Below are 26,610 nucleotides of genomic sequence, written 5' to 3'. Positions count from 1 at the left end.
AGTCTCCTTCCCGGAAGCGGAAGCTCAGGGGGCGGGACAAGGGAGGTCGGGACGTCTCGGCGGTTAATTCTTATTTTCTCAAGTATTCGTTTCCCTACGTCTGGGCTCTTCTGAGGCTGAGAGAAATGGTCAGGTCTGGATCTCGGCCGGGCCAGGTGAGGGCTGCGGACCTGATGGGTGGCGAGAGACGAGGGGGATTTAAGAAGGTGCTAGAAAAAAATAAAAACTAACTGCGGCGCGCCCGAAGTGGTGAGGACGTCCCCAGATGAATTTTTTTTTTTTTTTATTCAGGGCATCCGTGCCAGTCTTCCCGAGCACAGAGCTTGGTGTCAGGCCCCGGGTTCGAAACCCAGCCTTTATCATCAGTGCATTGACTTTTCTTAGCTTTAGTTAATCCTCGCCCCAGATTCAGCTTCTCAGCGCTTCCACCGGTGCCTCTATTAACCGATCTTCTGTCTCTGATGTTGAAGTCTCCCAGTAAATGGCCGTACCAGCCCCACTTTTCTCAAACGCGTGACTCTTGATGTTCTCTAGTAACTGTCCAAAGTACGACAGGGGAACCCATTTTCAAGGTACATATTTGGCTTGGAACAGAGCCATTTTGGATCCTCTTCAGTCCCCGCCCCATCCAATCAGGTCCAATAGAGCTAAACTAGTTTTGTCGCTGCTGAGCCCTGGGTACTTTGCTCTATCGTGCTTCTACGTCTTTTCACATTACGGTGGGCCTGATAATTCCATTTTCCCTCTAGGTTCTCATGTCAAGAACCGTCTCTAGAATATTTGTCCAACACCCTCACATCTCTGTTAGTCGGCTGTGCTTCAGGCCACTTTCCACATCTTGTAACCTTCCACAAATCACTTCGTGTGGGACGTGGTACTAGAATATTTCATCTCTGTCTTGGAGATTTAGAAAGCATTTGGCATATAGTAGATTTGAGGTTTTACTTTGTTTCCTATCATTTATCGACATACCTATATAATATTCTCTTTCTTTCTGATGTATATTTTGCACTTTTTTTTTCCAAAACCTGTCTTGAGACTTCCTTTTTTGAATGGTTGCATATTGTCAATATGTCAAAGAAAATATGCTCTAGTCATCAAAGAAATGGAATTAAAACCATGAGAGATTTTCTATCATGAAATAAGTATTAGTGATGGTGTTGAGAAATTGATATTCTTGTATAGTCTTGGTGGGAATAGTATAGCTTCCTCAGAAAATAAGCATGGTGATACACAACTGTAGTCCTGGGATTTGGGAACCTGAGGCAGGAGGATCATGAGCTTGAGGCCAGCTTGAATAACAGTGAGATCCTGCCTCATAAAACCAAACCATTTAAAGTAGAGCTGAGGTGACCCAGCCAGCCACATTACTGGTATTCAAAAGAGCTGAGATCAAGATTTTTGGAGAGTTGTTTGTGTTTACTTTGGTTGCTGCATTATTCGTAATAGCTAAGATATAGAAACAACCTAAATATTTATGAGTGACTGGGTAAAGAAATTACGGTCACATACATCTAATGGAATATTATTCAGCCTTAAGGAAACTCTGCCATGTGCAATAGCAGCTGTGAAGTGTGAGACTGACTGAGTGAAGTCAGCTGTTCCTAGAGGACAGATGCTACATGATCTCACATGTGTCTGACGTAGACTAATGCAGAGACAGCACTGGCTGCAGGGCTGCGGCGGGGGAGAACACAGGGTTGCTACTCAGTAGGTATAAGTTTTAAGTATATGAAATCTAGATTTCTATTCTCTTTCATAACTCATCCTGCATTCAGTGAAATACTGTACCTGTAGGTAATATTTTATTTTGTTAAGATAGATAGATGTTAAATATTTTTATGACATTCTTTATAAAAAATAAGGAAGACCTAAATCAGCTCTAGAGTTTGGTTAAACATGTTAAACTTGAAGGAGCACCCTCTGAGTGACTCGGAAACAATTCGGGCATCATACTTTCAAAAAGATTTTTTTCTTTGTGTATTGGTGTTTTGCCTGCATGTCTGTGCAGGGATGCCAGATCCTCTGGAACAGGAGTTAGACACAGTTGTGAGCTACCTTCTATGTTGGTGCTGGGATTGAACTCTGGTCCTTTGAAAGAGCAGCCAGTGCCCTTAACCATTGAGCCATCTCTCCAGCCCAAGCATTAAGTTTTTGAAACAAAATTTTAATAAACTTTACTATTAAACAATTCACTAATAGAAATGGCACAAATGAAAAACACCCATACTCAAAGTTTATAGAACCCAGTGAACCTTTGTCCAGTTAGAATAGCCATTCTGAAGCTGTGATGGATTTCATACTATGACTGTTAAATATGTATTAATGCACTTTTCCATTATGAAAAAATAAAAACTCATGCCAAGGAATTAGAACAATTAACTTTCTATCCTCTTTCATAACTCATCCTGCATTCAGTCCTTCCTTATCCCCTAATGTTTATTCTTTTTTGTTTCTTTTCCACTTTGTATAGTGTATCCACCTATACTTGTTTACATATGAGCATCACTATTAATAATGGGTCAAGGTTTTTTGACTAGAATAGGAATCAGTGTGTTCACATTAACCAATGAATAAGGAAGAAAGGTTCTATTAGTTGAAAATAAGTTAATAAATGTAGAAGGACTCGTGTAATTACATAAATAAATCACCTTTTATAAAACATTCACTTAAACAGAAACTATCACTGGCTGTTCAGACTACCGAGAGTTTGAGGATATCCACATAGTGTCAGGGTATCTTATAATAAAACACTTGATTAGGAAGGTAAAAATGATTTGTTTTTGAGACATGATTTTTCTGTGTAGCAGTCCTGGAACTTGCACTGTAGACCAGGCTGACTGTGAACTCAGAGATCCACCTGCCTCTGCCTCTCCAGTGCTGGGAGATTAAAGGCATGAGCCACCATGCCTGCCAAAAATAGTCATCTCAATGATGAAAATCCTGGCAGACACCATTTTAAGTCATTATATATCACCAGTAAAAGGACAAACTAATATCATTTGCCTACTTGTATTGAGAATGACATATCTCTTTCTATATTCCTGCCTGAAATATCTAACCTGAGTCTGATCATGAGGAAACAGTTAATCTAAATATTCAGAGAACCATTGTGCAGAATACTTAGCCTTTACTTTTTTAGTATGTCAAAGCTATGGAAGTTAATGACATCCAAGGAACTATTCCAGATTAAAGGAGGTCCATGCAGCATAGCAGTAAGTGCACCGTGTGACCCTGAACTGGACATAGACTAGGCTTTGGTTTTTTTTTCTATAAAGGGCAAAATTGGGATAAGTGTAATGTGAGTCAGGTCTATCTAGATTACAGCATAATGTTAAAGTTTTCAATTTTTATAGCTATATTTGAGAATTTCATTCTTAAGAAACATTTAGGAATATTATGATCTTGACCTATTTTGAAATGGGCAGAAAAAAAATATTGCTCTCTATTTTGAAGTTATATATGTCAGGCAAAACATTTTTGTTTTAGTATGATACTGTAAATTCATGACCCTTTTGTAAAGACTTTTCTATAACATTATTTGGAGCAAAAATAAATAGTGCATATGCATATCTAAATAAAGAAGAGTGAATAACATCAGGACATGGGGTAATCACTGTGTAAGACTCTTGCTATGAAATATGTAACCGTGCAAAGATTTGAATGAACCGGCCAGCACTGAGTGCGCCTCAGAGCGGACTGAGGGGAGGATTAGGAACTTTGATGTCTTAACATTTTATTTTGAGTGGCCATTATATTTATCAGATACAGTTATTAAGATATAAGGCACATATGATATAAAGCTTTCTAATTGCCCTGCTCTGGAAGGCTCTCTCATCAGCTCCTCCAGATACCCGGTTTTCCTGTCTGAACAACTTTCTTGCGTGGCTTCCAAGACGCTGAATGCATGTAAAGATGAACACCTTGTCTACATAAAAGTCGTCCCATCTCCATTGGTTTTAAAATGCAGACTTAAGATTGTTATTTAGGACCCTGAGATGTACACAAGAGTGTTTAATGTTCTAGTTTTGTGCAGCCATCTAAGAAGTTAGAAGCTGACCAGAGATATGAAGAAAGTTGATTGTAACCTCTGCGCATATGCATGTGGCGGTCAGGGGTCGCTTGTCTTCCTCTAACACCCTACATTTCTTTTTTTGAGACAAGCTGTCACTGAACTTGGAGCTCTCCACTGTCTTGGCTAGGCTGGCTGCCTAGTAGTTCTCCAGGACCAGGTCTTCAGCCTCCACTCCATTGCTGGGGTTAGATACAAGGGCCCTCGAGGCTGGCGTTTATCTAGATGCTGGGATCTGAACCCGGTTCCCCGTGCTTGAGCTGCAGTCAGTGTGCCCACTGAGCTGGCTCCCTGGCTGTGTATGCTGGACAAGCACTCCTGCACTGAGCTGTCTTTCCTGTTCTTGAATTACATGTGTCAGAAATTGGAGATTTTAGGCCATGTTCAAAGATCGAGTATAATCCAATAAAAATGGTGATAGGTTCTTTTAGCTTAAAATAATATGGCAATTTTCTTTACAAATGAAAGAAATAGACTAAAGGAACATAGACATGTGTTGCCTTCCCCGTGCTGCATGTGGAGCAAATATATGTAGAAGAGTTAGATTATAATTGTGGATTTTAAAAATAAATGGTAAATGGCATGCTACACACATAGAATGGAATGTTCAGCCTCATACAATAAAGGAAGTTTTGGTTTATGCTACAGTATGGATGGCAATTAAAGATACTATGCTAGTCACAGGACAGGTGTCCCATTTAGACGTGATTTCTAACATAGTCAGATGTTTGGAAAGTAGAAAGTAGTTGCCAGGGCAGGAAGAAGAGGGGATGAAACATGAGTGCTATTGCAGGGATGCAGGATGCCAATCTAATGGAACAGTATTTACATATCTTCTGTAATATATTATGTCACAGGTGATATCTTCAGGAAGGCAACCCGGAGCTAAGTTACCAAATGGAAAGAAAGGGTGAGTACGTCTCTAAGTTTCCAAGTTCAGGAAATTTGAATTTAGATTAAAATTAAGGCAAATTTTCAGAATTAGGGCTTGACCATATTTTGCCTTCCTCAGGAAAATCAGTGGACTCTGCCTCTATGAGTAGTTGGGTATTAAGCAGGTTATAGATCATTAGTAATTAAGTCAAAGTCACCAGTAATACATCAGTATCACATTCAGGAAAGAAAAGCACTTCTCCTGGGAATTGTGTTTAACCAAGAGTGAGTCTAGACTTGAATTCTCTACTTCATGCTTCATGTCTCTCAGTTGGTTTTATAAGTTCTGAATCTGTGTCTACCTGAAGGCTGCCTTGTGAGTCTGTGTGTGTCTATTCCTATGTGTGTGTCCTATGTGTGTGTGTCTGTGTAAATACAGAGGACTTTGCTCTGTCTTTATTGAACAGCACTAGAAGCATCCCATGGGGGAAGGAATGGGATACTTTACAGAAATCTTAATAGAGTTTTACAAGGGATCATGTCACTCCAACTGACCTAGACAACAAACACTGTTTATCAGCAAATATCATAATGGTTGCTTTCAACCTTTTCATGATAGATTTTAGGAGTTTGCTTTCAAGGCTGTGTTTGCCGTCTTTAGCAGGTGGTGCCCATGCATTACTCTGGGTCAGGGACATGGCAGAATGACTTGAGGTTGCAGCTGTGCATTAGCTGAGGCTGCAAAGTGTGATTACCTGAGAAATTAAAGCAAGTGGGTTTGGTCGTTACAGTCTTCTCTTTAGGCAGGTTAAGCAAACAGTTTGGGATAGCAAAACTGTGGGAGAGCAGTCTTAGTCTTATGTGACCTCAAAGTATATTATTCTCTAGAGCTGTGAGGACCAGCAAAAGTTCCAGTCCCTTAGAATATAAGAGATGTTCTCAGAATATTCCATCACCACCTGGGTCATTCCAGCCTAGTCAGTGTTTAGTGTTTAGTAGCCTTCATAATCTCCACAGTGCCCTATCCACATCACATGTGGATAGATGAGCTTTCTTTTCCATCTTTTCTGGAAAGGAAATGATTGTTTACATATTTTGAAAAAAAATACTTGCATTTTTTTTTAAAGTATATCAACTTTGTTTTCTAGGACCCACGTAAGAAAAATAGCACATTTTAATGTAGATCCTGCCTGTCCTGTTCATTCTGATTCAGAAAGTCAGGTAAGGTTAAAGTGACGATACAATATGCTATCTTAATTGAACCTCAGGTAAAGCTAAGAAATGGACAACAGTGCCAAAATGAAGTGCGGTTTGCACCAAGGAAGTATACAGGCTATCAGTATGTTTTTAAGTGATAAATTGCATATAAAGAAATGTATTTGAGGAGGCATGGTGTATTTTTCTCTCTAAGTGGCTTTCTTCCTACAGACAGACACTGTACGTGGACTTGACGGTTGTGCTTCTTTGCTGAGGGATATTTTGAAAAATGAAGATTCAGGTTTTATTTTTTAAAGTTCTTTGCTGATCATCTTTTATCAGTGAGCTAGTTCTTTTTCATGTTTACATACCTATCTTTTTATTATTAACAGGCTCAGAAATGGTATATTCAGAAAAGAGATGCAACTCTAAACTTTTAGAAGGCAGAAAGAACAGATCTAAAAAGAAAGGACCTGAAAAACATGTTCCTTCAGTAGTCCGAAAGGAAATATGTAAGTATTTTCCCCATATTTACTAAAAAGCTAATGTGTGTGTGTGTATGTGTGTGTGTGTGTGTGTGTGTGTGTGTGTGTGTGCATACCAGGGGTCAAGCCGATGCTAGGTGTCTTTCACTATTTATTGAGACTACATCTCTTTACTGAACCTGAAGCTCTACAGTTCTGCTAGAGAGGTTGGCTAGGAAGTTAGAGATCGGTCTGTCTCTGCTTCTCCAGTTCTGGGAATACAGATGTGTACCACTGTGGTGGACTTTTTACATGCGTATTCGGGATTTGAGTCATAATTATTATTTTTTTAAGCTTTATTTATTTATTATATTTGAGTACACTGTAGCTGTTTTCAGACATACTAGAAGAGGGCATTGGATCCCATTACAGATGATTGTAAGCCACCATGTGGTTGCAGGGAATTGAACTCATGACCTCTGGAAGAGCAGCCAATACTCTTAACTGCTGAGCCATCTCTCCAGCCCCAAATCATAATACTTTTAAAATTAACTTGTGAATATATATATTCTAGGTTAGTTAAAGAATAAACTTGTTGAACTACAGTTAGGATATAAGACAAAAAAAAAAAACAAAACAAAACAAAAAACCCGCCAATTGTTGACACTGAATATATCCAAAAACTTGATGTTCTATGCTTTCATGGTTAACCTTGCTGAAAATTAAGTATAGTGATTGAGGAAATATTTTAAAACAAGTTTTGAGAATATTGTCTTTTAAGGCCTATAGCACTAGACAGTTCAAGATGAAGTTGAAACAGTCTACACGATGAATTCCATTCTTAAATTAACATGGAATTGTACATATTTATGGGGTACAGTGTGATGTTTTCACATATACAGTGCATAGCAATCAAATCATATTGCAATGGGAATTCTGGGTGGAATCAGCTAGTCCTGCTCTTCAGATGGGCCAGAAATGGCAGTCAGTACTTAAGGGCATGCTTACATTTTACACAAGGGGTAAAGTTTAAAAAACAAAACATCTAAGACAAGCCCCCTGGATATTAGGAGATTAAGATGCAAACACTAGACATTGTCATTCCATGTGATCATTAGTTAAGAGGGTGAAGGCTAGAACACCAGCTCCCTTCATGTCTCCATCTTGGAGACCAGTCACCGTCTGTTGTGTTTGCCTGCACTGTTCTGGAGGGTAGGCACCAGCTCCCATGTGCCTGCTGACCCTTGAAATATGACAGTGCAGTGAGTGTGTTATAACGTAAGTTCCTTTTTCCAGCCCCTCCTCCTGGAATGACAATTCTGAGACTATTTATTAATTAATGCCTAGGACATGAGCTTTGGCTCATTCCCTGACTAGTTCATAACTTATTTAACCCATTCTATGTCTTCCACATGGTTAGTTACCTCTCCTCAGCTTCATGCTCCCAAGTCAGGGCAAATCTCCTAATTCTATGCTGAGTTCATCTACCTGCTGGTTAGTTAGCTCTTCTTCAGTCCCTACCTGTGTCTTCCTCAGCATCTGGCTCTCGAATCTCCAGTGCCTCTCTATTTCCCAGAATCATGTCTTCCTGCCAGTATCCTACATCACATGTCTTCCTGCCAGTATCCTACATCACATGTCTTCCTGCCAGTATCCTACATCACGTCTTCCTGCCAGTATCCCTCCTCCTATTTCCTGCCTCAGCTCATTGGCTATTAGCTTTTTTATTGACAGGTGGTACTTACAAGTGATTGCTACACCGGTGGGCTGAATGTGTGTATGTGTTCACATTAGTGTAGCTGTGTACCCATGTGCTACACATGTTTGTCTTTCCTTATTCTCTCCCTACCTTTATTCTTCTTACTGAACCTGAAGCTTATGGACTTGACTAGGCCGGCTGACTGGCCGCTGAACTCCATGGAGCTGTCTGTCCCCACCTCCCTTTGCTTGGGTTAAGGACAATACTGCCTGTCAGTCCTGGCCAGCTTCTGGGGATCTAAACTCTGGTTCTTGTGCTTGAACCAGCAGGAACTTCACTGACTGGGCTATTTTGCTAACCCCTAAGATGAAATTTTAATTAATTCAGTAAATTTTAAAACTTTAAGATTTTTGGAATACTTCTGGTGTGTAAATCTACTCTTTTAACTATAAATTATATTCAATCTAAATAGAGATGGAATATTTCTGATAAAAATTCAGCATCTGTTTTGAGGTATACTTTAAATATATGCTGGATTTTGAAGATTTCATACAAAAGGTGTTTTAGTTCTGGAAATTTTAGTATTATTGTTATATTTACTTATTTTTTTTTTTTTTTGTGGTGTTGAGATCAAACTCAGGGTCTTCAATGCTATAGAGCTGCAGCCCCCACTCTGGCTGCATGTAAATAGAACATGAAAAGAAAGTCATCTTTTAATTTTTTGCTGTGACTACTTAAAATTTTAAATTACATATATTGCTTATATTATGTTCCTGTTGGACAGCATCAGTCTTAACTAGGGCTAGTACCATATAGCCAGTTGTGTTTTAAGAAATGGTGTTTAGTTTTACTTTATAACTAAAGCTTTGTTAGAATCTACTGTTCATCTGTTGTCCATAGCTGCTTTTGTACTACAGTGGAACTGAGTAGTTGTGACAGAGCAAGTTAGCTCAAAAGCCTGAAATGTTTACTCTCTGGCCTGTTAAGAAAGAAGCGTGTTTGGAGTTTGTTAATTTATGTGGGATGGAGACATCTGCTGGCAGAGGCAAGATTGTGTGGCTCAGCCTGTAAGAGGGCCGCTGAGCCAGTGGATTGAGAACTTGGGCCTGTGAACATGGGCTCAGAGATCCTCATATCAGACCGTTCTTAAGGAACCAGAAGTCTAAAAAGAGAGGCCTGGGATTCAGAAAGAGAGGACAGGGCTATGTGCTGTGCCTGTGGACTGTGACCTCCTGTGGATCAACTTAGACTTCAAATTTAAATAATTTTACAGGATATTTTTCTATTTTCTTTATTGTAAAATTATTTTTTAATAAAAACCGATACTTTATAGGAAGTTATTAACTAGTTTGTAGCTCATCTGATAGAAATATTTGTTATTGCTATGGGTTTTCATTATCTCAGAGGGATCATGGTTAGAAGTATATTTCTAGATAGCAAGATTTATTAAAATGAAATATTTACTTATCTGGTCAGCTTGCAACTATTCGATGATGTAGCATTGCTGAGTGTTTACTGTGTGCTACATACTGTTCTAAGAGGTTGCCAAGTGTTACTGACAGTCCAGCAATCTTTAGAAGTTGGTGATTTTATTTGCATTTTACTCTTTGTATTTAAAAGCAATGAGATTATGCAAAGTAAAAAGACAAGCACAGTATTACTGATTGACTTTCCTCTGTGGCCAGTGTTGGGGGATGGACTGAAGGAATGACAGGGAAGTTGAAAGAATGAGTTGGGGTATCTCTGTGTGAGATAGTGATTGGCAGCATCAAGCAAACTCACTTTTCCACTCTCATAACTGAAGGATGCAGGAGCCTATCCTGGAAGTGCCCGTCCATATAGTATAGAAGCATTAGGAAGGTGGAGAGACTGATGGCTAGTCTGCCTCTCTTATGAAGGAAGAAATGGCCTTTCCAATCCTGTGTGCATGTGCTCATGACAGAGGCGACATCCAGTGTCTTCCTTCTCACTCCTCATCTTATTCATTTATTTGGTAGTCCTGGGGTTTTAACCCAGGGCTTAACGCACACAGTACAAATATTCTGCACTGCCTTCTATCTTGTATGTTGAGACTCATCTTTTCACCAAGTCTAGTTTGCTCTTCCAGCTGATGGGTGAGCTCAAGGGAGCCTCTTGTCTCTTGCTCCCCTGGTCTGGGTTTACAGATGCCCATGGCTATGCCTGGCTTTTTAAATGGGTGCTCCAGTGACAAACACCCCACTGAGCCATCACACTAATCCCCAGGTTCTGTCTTAGCACCTGTCTGGCTTCCAGAGTGTAGTCCTAAAAGTCACATTCACTTTCCAGTAGTGTGTCCCCAAAATGAAACCTTGGGCTCTCCAGATCCCCAGTAATGCCCATCAGGATTTAAAGATTCATTTTCAAGGTCTTGTCTAAACATCATCTTCCTCACATTGTCAGACAACTTATTGGGCTTGTTTAATTGTTGAAGGGACCCTCCAGCCCACCAGTTGGTTGTTCTTCTCCCCTCAGTAGACTTCCTCGAGTTTCCTTGGATGTTGTCCCAGAAGGTTGTACTTGGTTTGGGAGCTTTCCCATGGACTTCAGTGGGACAGTGAGCCGTGTGTTCCTGAGAGTTGGATTCGAACAATCAGCCTGCTCTTTTCGCCTTCATAGAGAATTCTCTTTGTCTCCTTGTGAGTCTCGTGTAGCATGGCCCTCCATATTCAGGCATTGCCTGAGCCTGGCTTTTTCAACAGTACACGCACTCTTCACAAGAAAACTGGGTTTGAAGACTCACTGCTGTGATAGTCTACTGTATAGCACCCAATAGACAGTTTGGGTTTCTTCCCAGGAAAGACAGGGACAACACCTGCAAAGGTTACGCCTACCTTCTTTGGTGCTTGGATCTATTGGGTAACTGGCCGTCCAGATGGAGTAGGTGTTTGTTTGTTTGTTGTTTTTAATACTGTGGGATATCTGAATTCATTTTTATAAGGACTTTGTCATCTTACCTAAGCTTCCTGTAGAAGTAACAATGTCAGAATACGTGTCAGATCTCAAAGTCTGCCAGCCAGCCCTAAAACCACTCTGCTCCAAAGGAGCAATATTCTTTCAATCACCAATTTTCTAGTAAGAAAAAAGGAAAGGAAAGGTTAAGCAAATTCTCAAGGTTACCCAGCTAATAAGTGAACATTCTAGTATATGTCTTTTAGTAGTCGTAAATGCTCATGGGATTGTGTCATTTGTTTTTTGTAGGTGCTATTTTTCAAAGACCATTTTGTAACCTGATAACTTATCATCTACCATATCCTCTCATTTCTGTTAATCCTGTTTAGCAAACATTTGGGGATGGGAATATTCTTAGACAGGGAAATAGAATCTAGATTTTTTTTTAATACCAGTTATAGAACAGTGCTGTATCAAAACCTTTCTCATTCTTTAGCTTATTAATACCAGGCTTATACTTTACATATACACTAGCGAGGCTTTTAATAATGAAGCAGAAGACATACTCCTGCCCAGGAGCTGACTGATATCCATGGGAGGCCTACCCTATTTTGAAGAGAACAGGAGATGGTGGTGGAAGCAGGGGGAAGGGCTGGGAGGAGAGAAGGTGCAGGCTTAGACTTTTCAAAACCTATTTTAATAAGACTTCTTTAACACTTCAACCATGACTTTTGGCCCACCCACCAGAGATGGGGGAAAGAAAGGTTGATAGGAAGTGGGGATGTGGACCTGTTTAGGAATATTTCTTTGGGGCAATTACAGTCTTCATTGTCAGGATATCAGCAGTCTCGTCCAACACATCAAACATGAATCAGTAGCAGTGGCTTGATCCAGAAGAAACTGAGGCTCTGCTGAATGGCTCCAGGCCACGGAAGCGGCAAGAAGCTTCCACTTCTTGGCAAGGACTACCACGGGAAGTCCTGTGGTTCATGTCTACACTGGCCTAGAGTGGAGGAAACATTTGAGTTGAGAACAATAGAGAGTTGGAAAAGTAGGTGGTGGTCACATCTGGGGAAATGTTTAATACTAGATCAAGATTGAGTTCTTCATGCTTTTTGATTGTCCACTGTTCTCACTGATTGACCCTTTTTCTTTTTTTTAACTATGAATACAAAGTATTTTTCCTTTTGTATTCTGTTTTCCACTGAGAACAGGACAAGGGACCATGTGGAAGAGTTTAGTGAACATCAGTGATAATGCAGTGCCCATACAGGTGTTGTAGCTGAAAGGGAGGATTTCCAAGTAGCACTCACTGGAGATTTGGAAGTGTACAGATGAATTTTGATGGGGGGAAACTTAATTCATTCCTTTCAAAAGAACTTGGGATGATTTTCTTCTGGTAGTTACAATAAAGATATTAGGGTAAAAGTTGTCGGAGACTCATATTTAAGAACTCACTTCCTTTTTCCACATTAGTATCATCGGAAAATAAGAAATGGATGTCTAATGAAGCTTCTACTAGAAGTGACATAGCACAGCACTGGTCATTACAAGATCATTATAGAATGTACTCACCGATAATATACCAGGCCCTCTGTGAGCATGTGCAGACTCAAATGTCACTGATGAATACCTTGGCTTCAAAAAATGGCCGCAATGGAATGTCTGCTGGGTGTCGTACAGTGTCTAATTCAGGTTAGTTCCTACCATAGTTTCAAAATGTTGAATGTGAACTACAATTAAATTACTTTGTTATTATATAAGCACTGTAAGGTGTGAATAATGGATACTTCTTTTTTTTTTTTTTTTTTTTTAACTCTGTAGACTCTCAGGCAACACCACATCTTTCCACTTCTGTCTGGCCACCTCAGCAGCCATCCTGCCCTCTAATGGTCCACTCTGTGGGTATATATAGTTTGTTACTAAAGTAATGGCTTGCTTAGAGAAATTGTCATCTTAGCAGTGTACCAAATTTATTGATCAAATATAGTAGGATATGAAACCAATTTCATAATTATTGTATTTAAAAATTTTAACTCTTAAGAACAGTGGTTGGGGTGTGTGCGTGTGTGTGTGTGTGTGTATGTGTGTGTGAGAGAGAGAGGGGGTAGAGAGGGAGAGAGAGGGAGAGAGGTGATGAGAAAAGAGAACTCCAGTACCCTGGTACAGTGTGTTTTCACTCAGTTAACGCTGCATGTTTTGTTCTCTGTTTGTAAGTGCTTTTTCTTTAAGAACTTTGCTTTATACAGTTATGTGCTGCTTTTTCACTTAATATAGTAGCATGACTGTTTTCTTGATATATGCCTTATATATGCCTTTTATATAGTTAGAGCTGTATTTTGTAGGTCTTTTCTCTTATGACAAATGTCTCTGAGCTAAATTATATAATAAAATCACTAGTCTGTGATTTTGACATTGAACTAACAGCTAGTTTTATTACTATAACATTCACTTATATTTTATATATGCACAAACATTTTTATTTCTGTGGTCCTAAAAATTGAACCCAGTACTTCACACGCTAGACAAGACAAGCACATTCACTCACTGGGCTCCATCCCTAGCTGAATGAATATATATACATACATACATACATACATACATATATATATATGCACATACATATATATACACACATACATATATATATATATATGGAAGATAATTTTGTAATTATATTTATGTACAGAAAACGTAGTTTACATTTAACCCAGTTTAGTGGCGAGTTCTCTTTAGTCTTGCCTTTTCCTGCTTGGCCATGCGAGCCACAGACTTTGTTGCCTCTCCAGTGTGGCAGATTTCAACATATCTGTCATTATAATTGATCCTAATAGCTTCCACCAGCTCAGCCAGAGCACCCTTGCTTTCTGAGTTAACCTATATGAAGGCAACAGTGGTGCATAGCTTCCTGTGGACGAGGCGCCCCAGCCTGGCCTTTCCCTTGATGATGCAGTAGGGCACCCTCATCTTTGAACGCAGGGCAGGCAGGAAAACCACCAGCTCGATGGGGTCTGAGCTTTCTTGTTCTCCACCGAGGTGGTGACTGTGTTGACTCCTCAGAGGACATGTGGTGGTCTCTTAGTTGGAATGTCCCCTTTATCAGCAGCTTTCTTCTCAGCACGGGCCAGCAGCCTTTGCTTTTTCTCCTGCTTTGTCTCTGGCCTGTACTTGTGGGCAAGCTTAAGCGGCTGAGTAGATGTTCGCCTGGCCAGCTGTTTGCTGGGTGAGCTGGTTAATGGCAGGAGGGGCTTTGAGCGGCTCTTTGCCGCTGCAGCCGGATGTAGCGGGGCCATTTGACGAAGCGTGTTAGGTCTCTTTTGGGCTGGATGACCTGCCCAAGGCCGAAGTTATTGGACCTTTTCTCAAACAATTGAGATTGACCACCTTTTTGGCCCCCTGTTTCTTTGACAATGGTGTCGGGGGCCGGTGCCACCTTCTTCCCCTTGATCTTCTTTCCTTTGGGCACCTTGCTCGGCTGGTGGAGAGAGCACTGAATATATTTTTATCAAAGCTCTGTGTGTATTTTTTAAATAAAATACTTATTTTGTTTTTATTTGTGTGGGGATTTTGCCTGCATGTATGTCTGTGCACCACATGCACGACAGCATTGGATCCCCGGAACTGGAGTTGTGAGCAGCCATGTGGGTGCTGGGAACTGAACCCAGATCCTCTGCAAGACTAACAGATGAGCCATCGTTCCAGCCTCCGAGGTTGCTTCTTAAAAAGTTTCTCAAAATGAAAATGTTTGTTTGAGTCCAAATGTGGACTAATTTTTGATGCTTTTAAAACATGTGTGGTATTTGTAAACAATCTATTTTCATCATGGCCTAATGTTCCCACATTACAGAGTCATCTACTTAAGCTCTGGAAACTCAACTTTGTTGTGCAGTGAAGCTCAGCTTGCTTGTAAGCTGAAAATATCCAAAATTGGTTTGTAATGGTAGAAAATTATGTTCTAATATTAATTCATTTGTGTTTTTATAATCTTACAAATATGTCTGTTCATACTTTTGAAGGCTTACTTTTTTTTTTTCTTGCTTTAGGAGGTTCAGACTGATGATGATAACCAGTTGGAATCGCAAGCTCAAACAAGCTCTGTGAAGCACCATGATGTTCCCAGGGATTCATTTAGTGTCCACCCTGGAGTCGCATGTGGCCGTCCCCACACTGACAGTACAGCCGGTTCAAAGATTCAGCAGCTGCATCTTGCGAATTGGATTCTGCCCCAACAGAGAGCTCCTAAGGAAGCAGAATCACTAAAGTATTTCCAAACACACCCGCCTCTGTTTCCAGCTCATGGAAAGGACGCCCTCTCGGACAGTGAGGCATACCAAAGTCCCTCTCAGTTACAGCCAGCCTTCTTGGCCACAAATGAAGAAAAGTGTGCCAGAGAAGACAGTGGAGAGGCCACAAATGAAGAGAAGCATCTAAGCATGCATGTGCAAGATGCAAAACTAGCCCAGACTGTGCAGCCGGCAGAGACCGTGAGCCAGACTGCCGAGAGAGTCAGAGTTGCCAAGTGCTTGTTGGGGGAGCTCAAGGCCCTGATCGCAGAGCAAGGTAGATGAGTGCGCACGCATGCTTCTCTGTAATCTAGAATGCTTGATGGCTGTGCTGTGTCCTCTGTTGTCCTCAGATGCGGTAACGGAGCAGGAGTTTCTGCTGTTCTTCACAGAACTGTATCTCGACTCCATAAGGGAGAGTTCTGTTGGTTGTCTTTCATTTGGGGGCTTTTGTTTGTTTCCTGAGACAGGGTTTCACACTCTAGGAGAGGTTCCAGCTTGCTCTGCAGCTGCTGCTGCTGTTGGAGCCCTAGTCTTCCTCCCTAGATGACTTTTTTCTTTAACAAAGATGTAAATTTGCTTCTGTAGTTTAATACCTAGCTGTTACATTGTCAACAGATTCCTCTTTGTGTCACAACCCAAGCCACTTATGTTCTTAGTTTATGTTTAGTATTTTTCTCTTAAATCAAGGAAAAAGGTCTTTGAGCCAAGGGGTGTTGTGTGTGTGTGTGTGTGTGTGTGTGTGTGTGTGTGTGTGTGTGTGTGTGAGAGAGAGAGAGAGAGAGAGAGAGAGAGAGAGAGAGAGAGACTGTGTGTGTGTGTGTATTTTGAAGTAGTGGCATTTGCTTGGAATGAATTAGAAATATGTCATCTTAGAAAGCACAGTAATTGATTGTGGAACTAACAGAATAGCTGCCATTTATAGGCTAACACATAACACAGACTTCTAAAATCCTTGTAGATACAGCAATTAACACATAGGTTAAGTATTAAAATTGCTCTTTTAAAATCTTCAAACATTAGTTTCTTTCATTAGACATGGGCTTTTTTGTTTATTTTATTTTATTTTATTTTTTTGAGATAGGGACTTACTGTATAGCTCTGGCTAGCCTGGAACTTGCTTTGTAGTTCAGGCTGTACTTGAATTCACAGAAAGCTACCTACCTCCATCTCCCAAGTACTGAGAATAAAGCCATGCACTACCACACCTGGCTCTTTCCTTTCTTTTGCCCAAATCTTTAATCATGGCAGCAGCAGTGGCTGTAACAGCCCCAGTGCCAGGTGTCCTGGTGCTTCCTTGGACACCAGTGCCAGGTATCCTGGTGCTCCCTTGGCCTAGCACTGCTCTGTGCTCTCAGGAGTCACCTCTCCTGAGTTTCACAGCAGTCTTGTAATTGCCTCCATTTCAGGTAAGGAAATCGAGTTTTGGATAATAGTATCTCATTCTAATCTTAGCAACCCAAGGAGATACCTTTTTTTTTAGTTCTATTTCACTATGAAGAAATCTAGGCTAAAAGAATGAAGTCATTGAAATATTGGCCAAAGAATGAAAAATAAAAAAAAAATCTCAGAAAGGAAGAAGGACTAAAGTTAAAATATACTATGCAGGGTGGTGGTAAATTACAACATGTTTTTTTCTATTGCTAAGAGGTATGCTCACTTCAGCAGCACATATACGAAAACTAAGAGCTTAGGTTTCCAGCCTTCTCACCACAAAAGTTAATATACGAGGCAATGTGTATCCATTCATTCATTTTAGCTATTATACTGCATACACAATTCAAAATATGTTAGACACAATAAGTCATGCAATTTTTATGTGGTTTTACTAAGGTCAGAGTTCTAAAAACTGTTTGAGCCAGCTCCCCACCCTCGGAGCCGTGAGGAGAACTACTCTAGAGAGCGAGCACCACGCAGTCGCGGACAAGGTTGTTCACTGTGCATGCGCTTCTCATCAGTGTCCAAACAGTGTGGAGGAACACCGCTGTTTATACTTGATTATCTCGAATGCTTTGGTGGGACGGAGGGGACAACAAACACTGGACTACGTACTTGCTCCTTACGTGTGCTGGCCACTTCCAGCTGTAGCTGCTCTCCACAGTTAGTAACAAAAGACAGAGGTTGGCTGGGTCACAGTAGTTGTACTTTGTAATGTTAAATAATGAAGTCATATCTTAGAAATCAACTAAAATGAACAATATTTTTTGTTTTTCAAGGCATGATTTTTTTGTATAGCTCTGATGACCTGGAAGTCATTCTTTAGATCAGACTGGCCTCAAACTCAGAGGTCACCATGCCTCTTCTTCCCCACCCTAACCTCCACCCCCCCATCCCCATGCCCACCCCAGCTTCAGAGTGCTGGAATTAAAGGCCTGTGCCACCACCAAGTGGTGATGAACTGTATTTTTAAATGCAGAATCAAAGTATTGTTGTTTATAGAGGAACAGTTATAGGAAACTTGCATAGCAATCATCGAGTCCACCATAGATCCCTGATAAGTGCCAACTAGGAGAAATGTGGAGAGCTGTTTCCCACTTCAGTTAACTGGAAAAAAGATCACTAAATATAATAATTTTGTGTTTATGATTAATCTTTCTTTACTCAGTTTAACAATTCCTTAGAGTAGTTCTGAGTAAGTAAATACAGCAAGATAAAGAAAAGTGGAATTTGTATGATAATCATGAGTAGTGAAATTGAAATCTATAATGAGTGCATATGATCTATAAAGACTTTTGGTAATGCCTGCCAGTAATCTTGTCAATTTAAATTACTGACTTTACTCGCTTGCCTTTTCTAGAGGATTCGGAAGTTCAGAGATTGGTAGCAGAAGTAGAGGTGTGCATATCTGGGCTTGCAGCAGTGAGTGGCCACACAAACGTGGAAGCTGAAATAGCCCTGGCCCTGCAGCCACTGAGAAGTGAGAATGCTCAGTTGCGGAGGTAAGACGTGCCCTTGGGATGTAAAGGTAGAGGTGCCCACAGCTGGAGCACAGCTGCAGGGCGACAGACTTCAGTCTCCATTTTTATGCCTTCCCGTTCTCGTTTTCTGAAGGTTTCCCATTCATCCACTTTCCATTACTCCTGCCCACTAGGACGTATGTTCTCCCGCCTGTTTTATGTCTGTTGTCACCTGTTAGCATGGACATCGGAAGATGGGCCTGCCTCAGGTAGTCACAGTATTAATCTAAGTCATTTTACAATAACAAACATCTGATTCTTAGGAAAAGTGTGGTTTTCCTTCCTCCAAGACCATCATGGGTCATGAAGCCTCTTTCGTCCTGGCTCAGAATCTAGGATTCCTTTTGCTGTAAGAAGCCACTGTCTTGGTGTGTTTTCCATGGTGTGATGGGGGCAGCAAGTGTAAACATAATAATCTAATATCTCTTGGACCAGAAGTCATTTTGTGATCTGAAACCTAAAACCAGTCGAATGCTCCCTCCTGATACAGATGCCTGGAACATGGCGTCAGGGAAGAGACCCTGCTGTGAGAGAGCCAAGTGCTGGCAGCCCTTCCTACCTAGATGTAGGATGGCGTGTACGGAAATTCTACATTTCTTTTTAGCCATATTAACTTGCTGGAGTTACATTCTTGTTTAAGAAAACTTGAAACCACTAAGATGGTCTTGAAATGAGAGGAAATCCCCCATTTATTATCAGTATTGTTTTAATGTTCTGAGTGTTTCTGTGATGTCCGCTGAAGTGTGTCATCCAGGATCTGTCGATGGCCTTCCCGCTGGAGTTCATCTTCAGGTGCTTCTCAGCTCTGCATAGTAATGTGCCCTGACAGTGGTCTCGCGAGCACAGATAGGACTTGCAGGGCCGCACAGGCAGTTTTCAAAAGACGTAAAAACAGTAAAGAAGGATTCCTGGTTGGAGAGCAGTTTAAATACATGGGTCTGTGGCCTACAGAGAAGACATCTAGTGAGACTTAGGTGCTTAGCATCAGAAGATCTCATCTGTGGATAGAGTTGTGGGCCTAACTTCTAATAATACTGTCATCAGTTCTAATCTGAGGGCTTCCTGTAACAGTATTGATTTTCCAAAATCTAAAATCCAGAGTAAGTAATACGGAGTAAACAGCAGCTACTCCTCACCTTCAAGGCACACCTGCAATACTGTTCTTCCTGTGCACCAGCACTTAAGTCCTCCCAGGAGCGCGACAGCTATTATGCCATCTTCATGTGGGGAGGAGGAAACCAAGGCACAGAAAGACACTCGGATTTGCTCAGAGGGAGTCAAGACTTATCTCCAAGGTGATTTGATTTGAGAGCCCCAAATCTTAGTTCTGGGCTTCTATAGTAACTCCATGAGGAAGTAGAGACTTGACTTAAGGATCACTCTTCAGGTGTAGTTACAGCCTGTTATTTAAAGGAATAATAATCAAATAATTGGTTCGTTATGCATACTAGAACCTAGTCTGAGACTATTATTATTTTAACACGGTCACCATGGTAATGCCAGTGATTCTCATTTCTGTTCCTCGGAATATTTTAGAATTGCTGTAGGAGTTCTTTATAAGCCACTCGTGAAAAGGAGGCTTGCTCTTTAATTTGTCACCAGTTGTTTTTAATTTTTCTAAGGGTGTTAACTTAATTGATATCCACTTCTTTGGAATTGACAGTAGAGCTTTTTAGCTGTCTGTCCTTAGGGGGAAAAGATTGTATAACAGTCTGTTGCCGCTGTTATTTACTTGACCTTTTAAAGGATAAAAGTTACTGAAAAATGAAGAATTTGTTAGATATGTTCCTTTGGATAGAATGGGACTTCCAGTAGCAATGTGGAAATTTTGTGCTATTTTTTAATCTTTATTTGGAATCATTCATAAACTTCACTATAAATAAAATACAAAATGGGTAGACTTATTTAGAAGTGATTTTCATTTTTTTCTTTATAGACATTTGTAAACTACATGTTTTAACTAGAAAACTGATCCTTTCCCTCCTCACCCAACCCCCACACAACTTGAAGTTTATTGCCATCTTGTGGCAAAAAGAAAAACTGCTAGGTTCCTGGCTTCTAATGTACTTTGGGCATTTTGAAATGTCCATTACTTATGTGATACTTGAAACACAGTTGTCTCTGTTTAGTCTGCCTGTTCCCAACCCACAAGATATCTGTAATCTGTAATGCCTTGTTGAATTTACCTATAGAAGCCCCCTAGTATGTCCCAAAATATCCTGGATGGTGGTTCAGAATAGAGCATTATCTCATAGTAAGAATCAGCACTCTAGAGGGACCCATGGAGCTGGCCTCATGTGGCAGAGGATGGCTTTATTGGACTTCAGTGGGAAAAGAGGCCCTTGGGCCTGAGGGTGCTCAACGCCCCAGTGTAGGGGAATGCCAGGGCAGGAAGGTGGGAGTGGGGGGGTGGACGGGGGAGCAGCATTCTCATAGAGGTGGGGTTGGGGGATGGGATAGGGGATTTCCGAAGGGGAGACATGAAAAGGGGATAACATTTGAAATGTAAATAAAGAAAAATATCCAATTTAAAAAAATAATCAGCAGTCTAGAGAGTGCCTATGTATATATATATATATATATATATATATATATATATATATATATAATAACTTAGAATTTGTGACCACTTCCTGATTCATATTCAAATATAAGCTTCGGAGAATCCATACACCACTATAGCTTGTGAGCAAATGCGCACAGCTGAGGGTCTCACTAAGATGTTTGTTTGACTTTTTGGCAGATGTTAGAATAGTATCTCCTAGAGAAATGAGTTTTTTGATTGTCTTCTCCCACACTTTATTTTGTAGTTAGGAGAGGTGGTAGTCGAGCCGGTGAGTTAAAATTTAGATTTGGTCTGTTGTCTGGAAGTCTAGAACATAAGAACAACATCCAAGGTAGAAATGTAGATTTGGGATTTTAAACATATTTTTACAGAGCTTTTACTATGGATCTGCCCTTGTAGACACTGGAGAGGCAGCAGCTAAATATAAGTAATTTGTTATTAGAATATAACTGATGAGATAACCAAGCAGGTGTAGAACATAAGCCCTGTACAAGGAAGAACTGAAGGAAAACCATTCTCCTAAGGCAGGGTGGTAAGGGAAGTAGCAGGGAAACTTGGGTACAGGCCACAGACAGAGAGGTGACTGTATGCAGGACTGTATATAACAGGGAGAACAAACAAATGTATAGCAAGGACGGGCGGGTGAAGAAAGCCTCCCTCCCCAGTGTTTCGTAGTCTTTAGGAGGCCCTGGGAGCCGGGGAGGAGTTGGGGGGCACTTACAAAAGGAAAAGAGGACAGGGAGAAGAAAAGTGAGCTAGGGAGGCTTGGATGATTAAAAGAGAAAATGGTAACAATGACAGCCCCATTAGAAGCACACAGAACTAACTAACCAGCAAATGTGAAGTCAAGAGTATTGCAGGCCCCACAAGCCTGAGTGAATTATTATATTGGTTTCGGGGGTTTTGTTTTCTTCTTTCCATTTTAGTTATTACTGAATTAATTGTTCAACATCTTCTGGCCTTATTTTTGTTTTCGAAACACTTCACATTTTGTGTTCTTGGTATGTGTGTGGTGGGGGCTCTGAGACGAATTCTGGGCTTTACATATATTCTGCAAGCTCTCTGATTTACACACCAAGCTCAAAAATAATGTTTGGAGCTTAGGGAGGAGGCTTGGAGGTTAAAAGTGCTCCCCAGACACATGTGAGACTCTGCATTTGTATCTCCAGCATCTACATGGGCCTAGTGGCCCCGAGCCTAGGAGGCAGAACCAGGAGACGCCTGGAGCAAGCTGCTAGTTAGACTAACTGAATCCATGAATCTGAGTTCAGAGAGAGACCTCATCAAAGTAGAGACTGATAGGGGATAATACCCTCGGGGACCTCTGGCTTCAACACACACACACACACACACACGCACACACGCACACGCACACGCACATGCACGCATGCACGCACGTACGCACACTGTAGGTGCACGGGTGCATATGCATTAGCCTTTGTACCTCCATACATGTGAGCATGTACAGCACACACACAGTACAGTCTTTTAAACAGTGCTAAAAGCAAATCTCAACCATGGCCTCACACCATATACAAGAGTTGCTATCTCAGTACACAAAGGCTGGTGGAGGTAGCGTGCGGAGAGCCCTAGTGCACTGGGGAAGATTTTTAAAAAAATATAATCACAAAATATAAACTAGAAGTAAATACATTAAAAGTCAAATTTTAAAATTTTGTTTTTCAAAAGCCACTATTATCCCAGATTGAAGAGGCAACAAACATACTGAGAAAAAAATGTATGCAAAATGTATTTTATAAAGAACTTATATCTATTGATATAAAGAACTACCACAACTCTATGTTGTACCTCTGCATTAAGTGTTCTTCTAAAAATGGGTAAAAGTTTTGAAGAGAAACTTCTCTATCGAGGGGCCAGGCATGGCAATACACCTGCTCTTGGAGGGTGGAAGCAGAGCTAATCCTAAGTTCAGGGCCAGCTGCATAGGAGACCTTGTCCCTAAATAAGCAACAGAACAAGGCTGGGGTTGAGGACGTGGGCTAGTTAGTAGTAGATCACTTGCTCGTGTGAAGTTTAGGGTTCTGATCAACGCACATCAAATAGGAACACAGAAAGATAGTTGTCATCATTAGCCAATAGGAACCCGCAAGTTAAGAGCACATTGGAATACTCACCAAATAGCAGCAATCAAACACCCACTGGTGTGAGTGGTGTTCGTGAGCATGTGGAGGAGCGCCATCTTGGTTGGCTGGGATGTAGAATGGTAAGGGCACTTTGGAAATCAAAAGTTCCTTTGGTAGTTCCTTAGAAATTACACGTAAGTCTGCCATTTGATCTAGCTAGTCCATTCCTCAACATGTTCTCAGAATGAAAGCACATATCCCATTTTGCAGAGTTCAAAAGAAACAGGCTAAGTATCTGTTGACAGGTGTTTGTCGTGCTGGCCAGCAGCAGAAAAGAAGGACTTGTTATCCATGCTACAGGATGGATGGGCCTCAGAATCATTGAGCTGACTGGAAGAAGCCAGGATGGCAGACTCTATATATAGTTCCGGATTCCATTTCTATAAAATTCTAGAAAATGAACAGTCTGAACCGTGGGTAGTGGTTGTCTGTCCAGGAAAGGAGGAGTATGAAAACGGCCTGAGGAAATTCAGATGCTGTGTCTCTAACTATGGTGAGGGTCTTATCACCTATGACCTATGGTGAGGGTCACATGAGAAAATGTGTAGACGTTTCCACTTTAAATAGATGCGTATTAGTGTGCATGTTCTTCCCCTTCAGACAGTTACATGACAGTAAGCTGATTAAGGAATATTTGCCTAAATATCCGCTCATTATATCTTTTGTTAAAATCAAATGTATTTAAACTGAATGCATTTAAAATAGTATGTGTAATATCCATTTCTGAGAGATTGTTTTTGCTATTAGTTTTTAGTATTTATTATAAAACAGCAAAGATGTAAAGGCAGGGAATAAGGAAAGAGTATCTACTGGTACTGTTGGGCTTGAAGAAGTGTTATAACTGTGGGCGGAGTTTCAGTGTGCTCCTCAGCTAATACCCAGGGGCCAGCAGAAGAGATGAAGGAAGCAGCAGGCGAGAGCTGAGAGTCCTGGGGAAAGTGGGGTTCTAGGGGCACATGTTAATCACGACACACCCAAGTAAATTGGTGGACTGTCACAATAACAGTTTCTATCTGTGCCACATTTTAAGATGGGGCAAGGAGAAGAGAGAAGGGGAGGGAGGGAGGGGGAGAGCGCCTTGCACAAGCACATTCATGTGCAGGCAACATGAAGATGTTGCTTGCCTTTCTCTGTGGCTTTTGTCTTATTCCCTGAAGACAGGAAGGCCCTCAGGCTGAACCAGAAGATTGCTGTTTGGCTAGGCTGGCTAGCTAGTGAGCGAGCACCCAGGTCGTCTGTCTGCACCTCCAAGCCGTGGGGTTCTGGTCACACATAGCCATGTCCAACTGTTTTGCATAGCGAGGGTTCAAAATCAGGTCCTCATGCTTACCCAGCAAGCTCTGTCACCCAGAGAACCATCTCCCCAGCCCCTCCACTCTGTGTCTTTTAAAGGACAAGTGTGAAAGGATCACTCTTAGGAGGACAGGGTGGGGTGGGAGGCTTGTGCTAAGTGATAGAAGGTTCAAGTTGACTAATGCTTCAAAAGAGGTGAATCTGAAGAACAGCATACAAAAAGTTCGTAAAAATGCATTTTCTCATATAGGGCAGTTGTTGTTTTTCTGGAAGATACCAGAAGGGGCATTCTGTCTTATAATCTGGGTAAAAATCAGAGTTTTATAACTCTGCTGCCTCTTCCAGATTTGCGTGTGAAACCTTTGAGGGAAACCTTTTAGAAAATCAGAGTTCCATCTTCAGCTTATTCTTTTTCACTTTATGTGTGTCTTAGAGATTTTTTTTCCAGTAGTGGTTATTGAACCCAAGGCCTTGCACATGCCACACAAGTGCCCCATCGCTGAGCCAGCCTCCACGTCCTTTTTACTGCTCTTTTTATGTCAATATATATGGCTATCTTATTCATTTTAATATGTGTACATTTAGCATTTCATCACATGAAGTGTGTGTGTGTGTGTGTGTGTGTGTGTGTGTGTAGTTTTATGTGTTTTTCATATTTATTTCTGAGTAAATAGCCTATAGGTAAAACTAGCTTGTCCAGGGGTTGCAGAGATGGCTCAGTAGTTAAGCTATACTTGCAGAAGACCCCGGTTTGATACTCAGCGCCCATATGACAGTTCATAACCATAATTCCAGCTCTAGGGGCCTGACACCCTCTTTTGTCCTCACTGGCACCAGGCACACATATGGTACACAGACATGCAGGCAAAACACCCATACACATAAAGTAGAACTTAAATTTAAAAACTGTCTTGTCAAAGATTATACATATTTTATAGCTTGGATATTGCCAAGCTGTCACCCACATGGTTACAGTAGGCTCCCGCTGACTGAGAAAATGTCCCTAATGAAGAGCTATTTTCATTTACTTTATAGTTTTATATATTTGTGTGTGCCTATGTACGTGCGTGTGTGCATGTGTGTGTGTGTTGTACATAAGTGTATATGAGTACACGTGAAAGCTAATGGTCAGTGTTGTGCCACTATACCCAGCTTCTCATGTAAGACTAGGAATCCAAACCCAGGCCTTCTATTCTATTTCTCATGGTAAACCATCCCTTAGACCCAAGCTAAGCATTTTTAAAATGCTTATAAGTCATTTAGCTTTCTTGGAGGAATTGTTTATATGCTTGTTATATCTGTTTCCAGGCCTTCAATTCTAAAACAAGCTTCAAATTGTGATATGTTTAGACTTTATAGTCTTTACTTGATAGTTGTTGCATTTTGAGTCCTCCTCAGGGATTCCTTTCATAGTTAAAAGATTATTTATATTTCCTCATAAAACTTGTTGTTGGATTTATGTTTTGCCGGTACATTTTGTGTTCTTAACTCTTTATCCAGAATTAATACTTGTGAATGGTGTTTGACAAGATAATATCATTTTAGATTCAATTACTAAATCAAATACATTTGTATAGAAAGTTTCCAATTCTGGAAATATACTAATGCCAGAGTTTTGTTTTGTCCTAATCAGTACCTACTTATATATTCTTGTTTGTGAAGTGGGTGCACATTGTGAAGACAGGGTTAATACTGACATTTCCATGAAGCCATTAACTTTTCCATCTAATAATGAAATTACTAGAAGCACAGATTTATGTCTCCCAACTTTGTCAATGAATCACACACATGAAATAGAAATATATCTATCTAGTAGTTGGCACCCACAGGCATTCTAGTTGACAGAAATGGCAATTATTTTAAAGGGTAAACTACAGTAGTAAGGCTATTGTATAAGTGCACACACACACACACACATTTTGAAAGAGGAGATGTGAAGGTAAAGAAATGGAAAACAAAGGAAACGTGCACATGATGGTGCATGAGTGTTGTCCCAGAACTTAAGAGGCTAAGGTAGGAGAATCCAATTTCTAGCCACTGTGAGCTGCTGTACTGAGTTCCAGGCCTTGAAAATAGTGGGCCACGGTTTACAGTGTCCTGAACAGTTCTGCACCTAGCTGTCCTGGGTCTGGTAGTGCAGACCTTTAGTCCC

The 26,610-nt window shown here is 40.8% G+C and overlaps 1 protein-coding gene across 2 annotated transcripts in view; it reads left to right on the top strand.

Annotated features, from left to right (window-relative positions):
* The window catches only part of Ccdc14 (coiled-coil domain containing 14), a 39,271-nt gene continuing 12,661 nt past the window's right edge, over positions 1 to 26,610 (top strand). Inside the window, exons 1-9 of one of the 2 annotated variants that reach the window (XM_052158809.1) lie at positions 1 to 155; positions 4,930 to 4,982; positions 6,094 to 6,166; positions 6,374 to 6,443; positions 6,535 to 6,654; positions 12,692 to 12,910; positions 13,040 to 13,116; positions 15,259 to 15,775; positions 18,296 to 18,437. In XM_052158809.1, coding sequence (XP_052014769.1) covers positions 126 to 155; positions 4,930 to 4,982; positions 6,094 to 6,166; positions 6,374 to 6,443; positions 6,535 to 6,654; positions 12,692 to 12,910; positions 13,040 to 13,116; positions 15,259 to 15,775; positions 18,296 to 18,437 — 1,301 coding nt within the window. In that variant the 5' untranslated portion in view covers positions 1 to 125. Of the gene's footprint in view, positions 156 to 4,929; positions 4,983 to 6,093; positions 6,167 to 6,373; positions 6,444 to 6,534; positions 6,655 to 12,691; positions 12,911 to 13,039; positions 13,117 to 15,258; positions 15,776 to 18,295; positions 18,438 to 26,610 lie in introns of those variants that run through there. The other variant, XM_052158810.1, reaches the window with a different exon arrangement.

Source organism: Apodemus sylvaticus, chromosome 15, assembly GCF_947179515.1.
Source record: "Apodemus sylvaticus chromosome 15, mApoSyl1.1, whole genome shotgun sequence".
In the NCBI taxonomy this organism is placed as follows: domain Eukaryota; kingdom Metazoa; phylum Chordata; class Mammalia; order Rodentia; family Muridae; genus Apodemus; species Apodemus sylvaticus.
The sequence above is the reverse complement of the archived record's forward strand: the minus strand, read 5'-3'. Positions and strand labels throughout refer to the sequence as shown.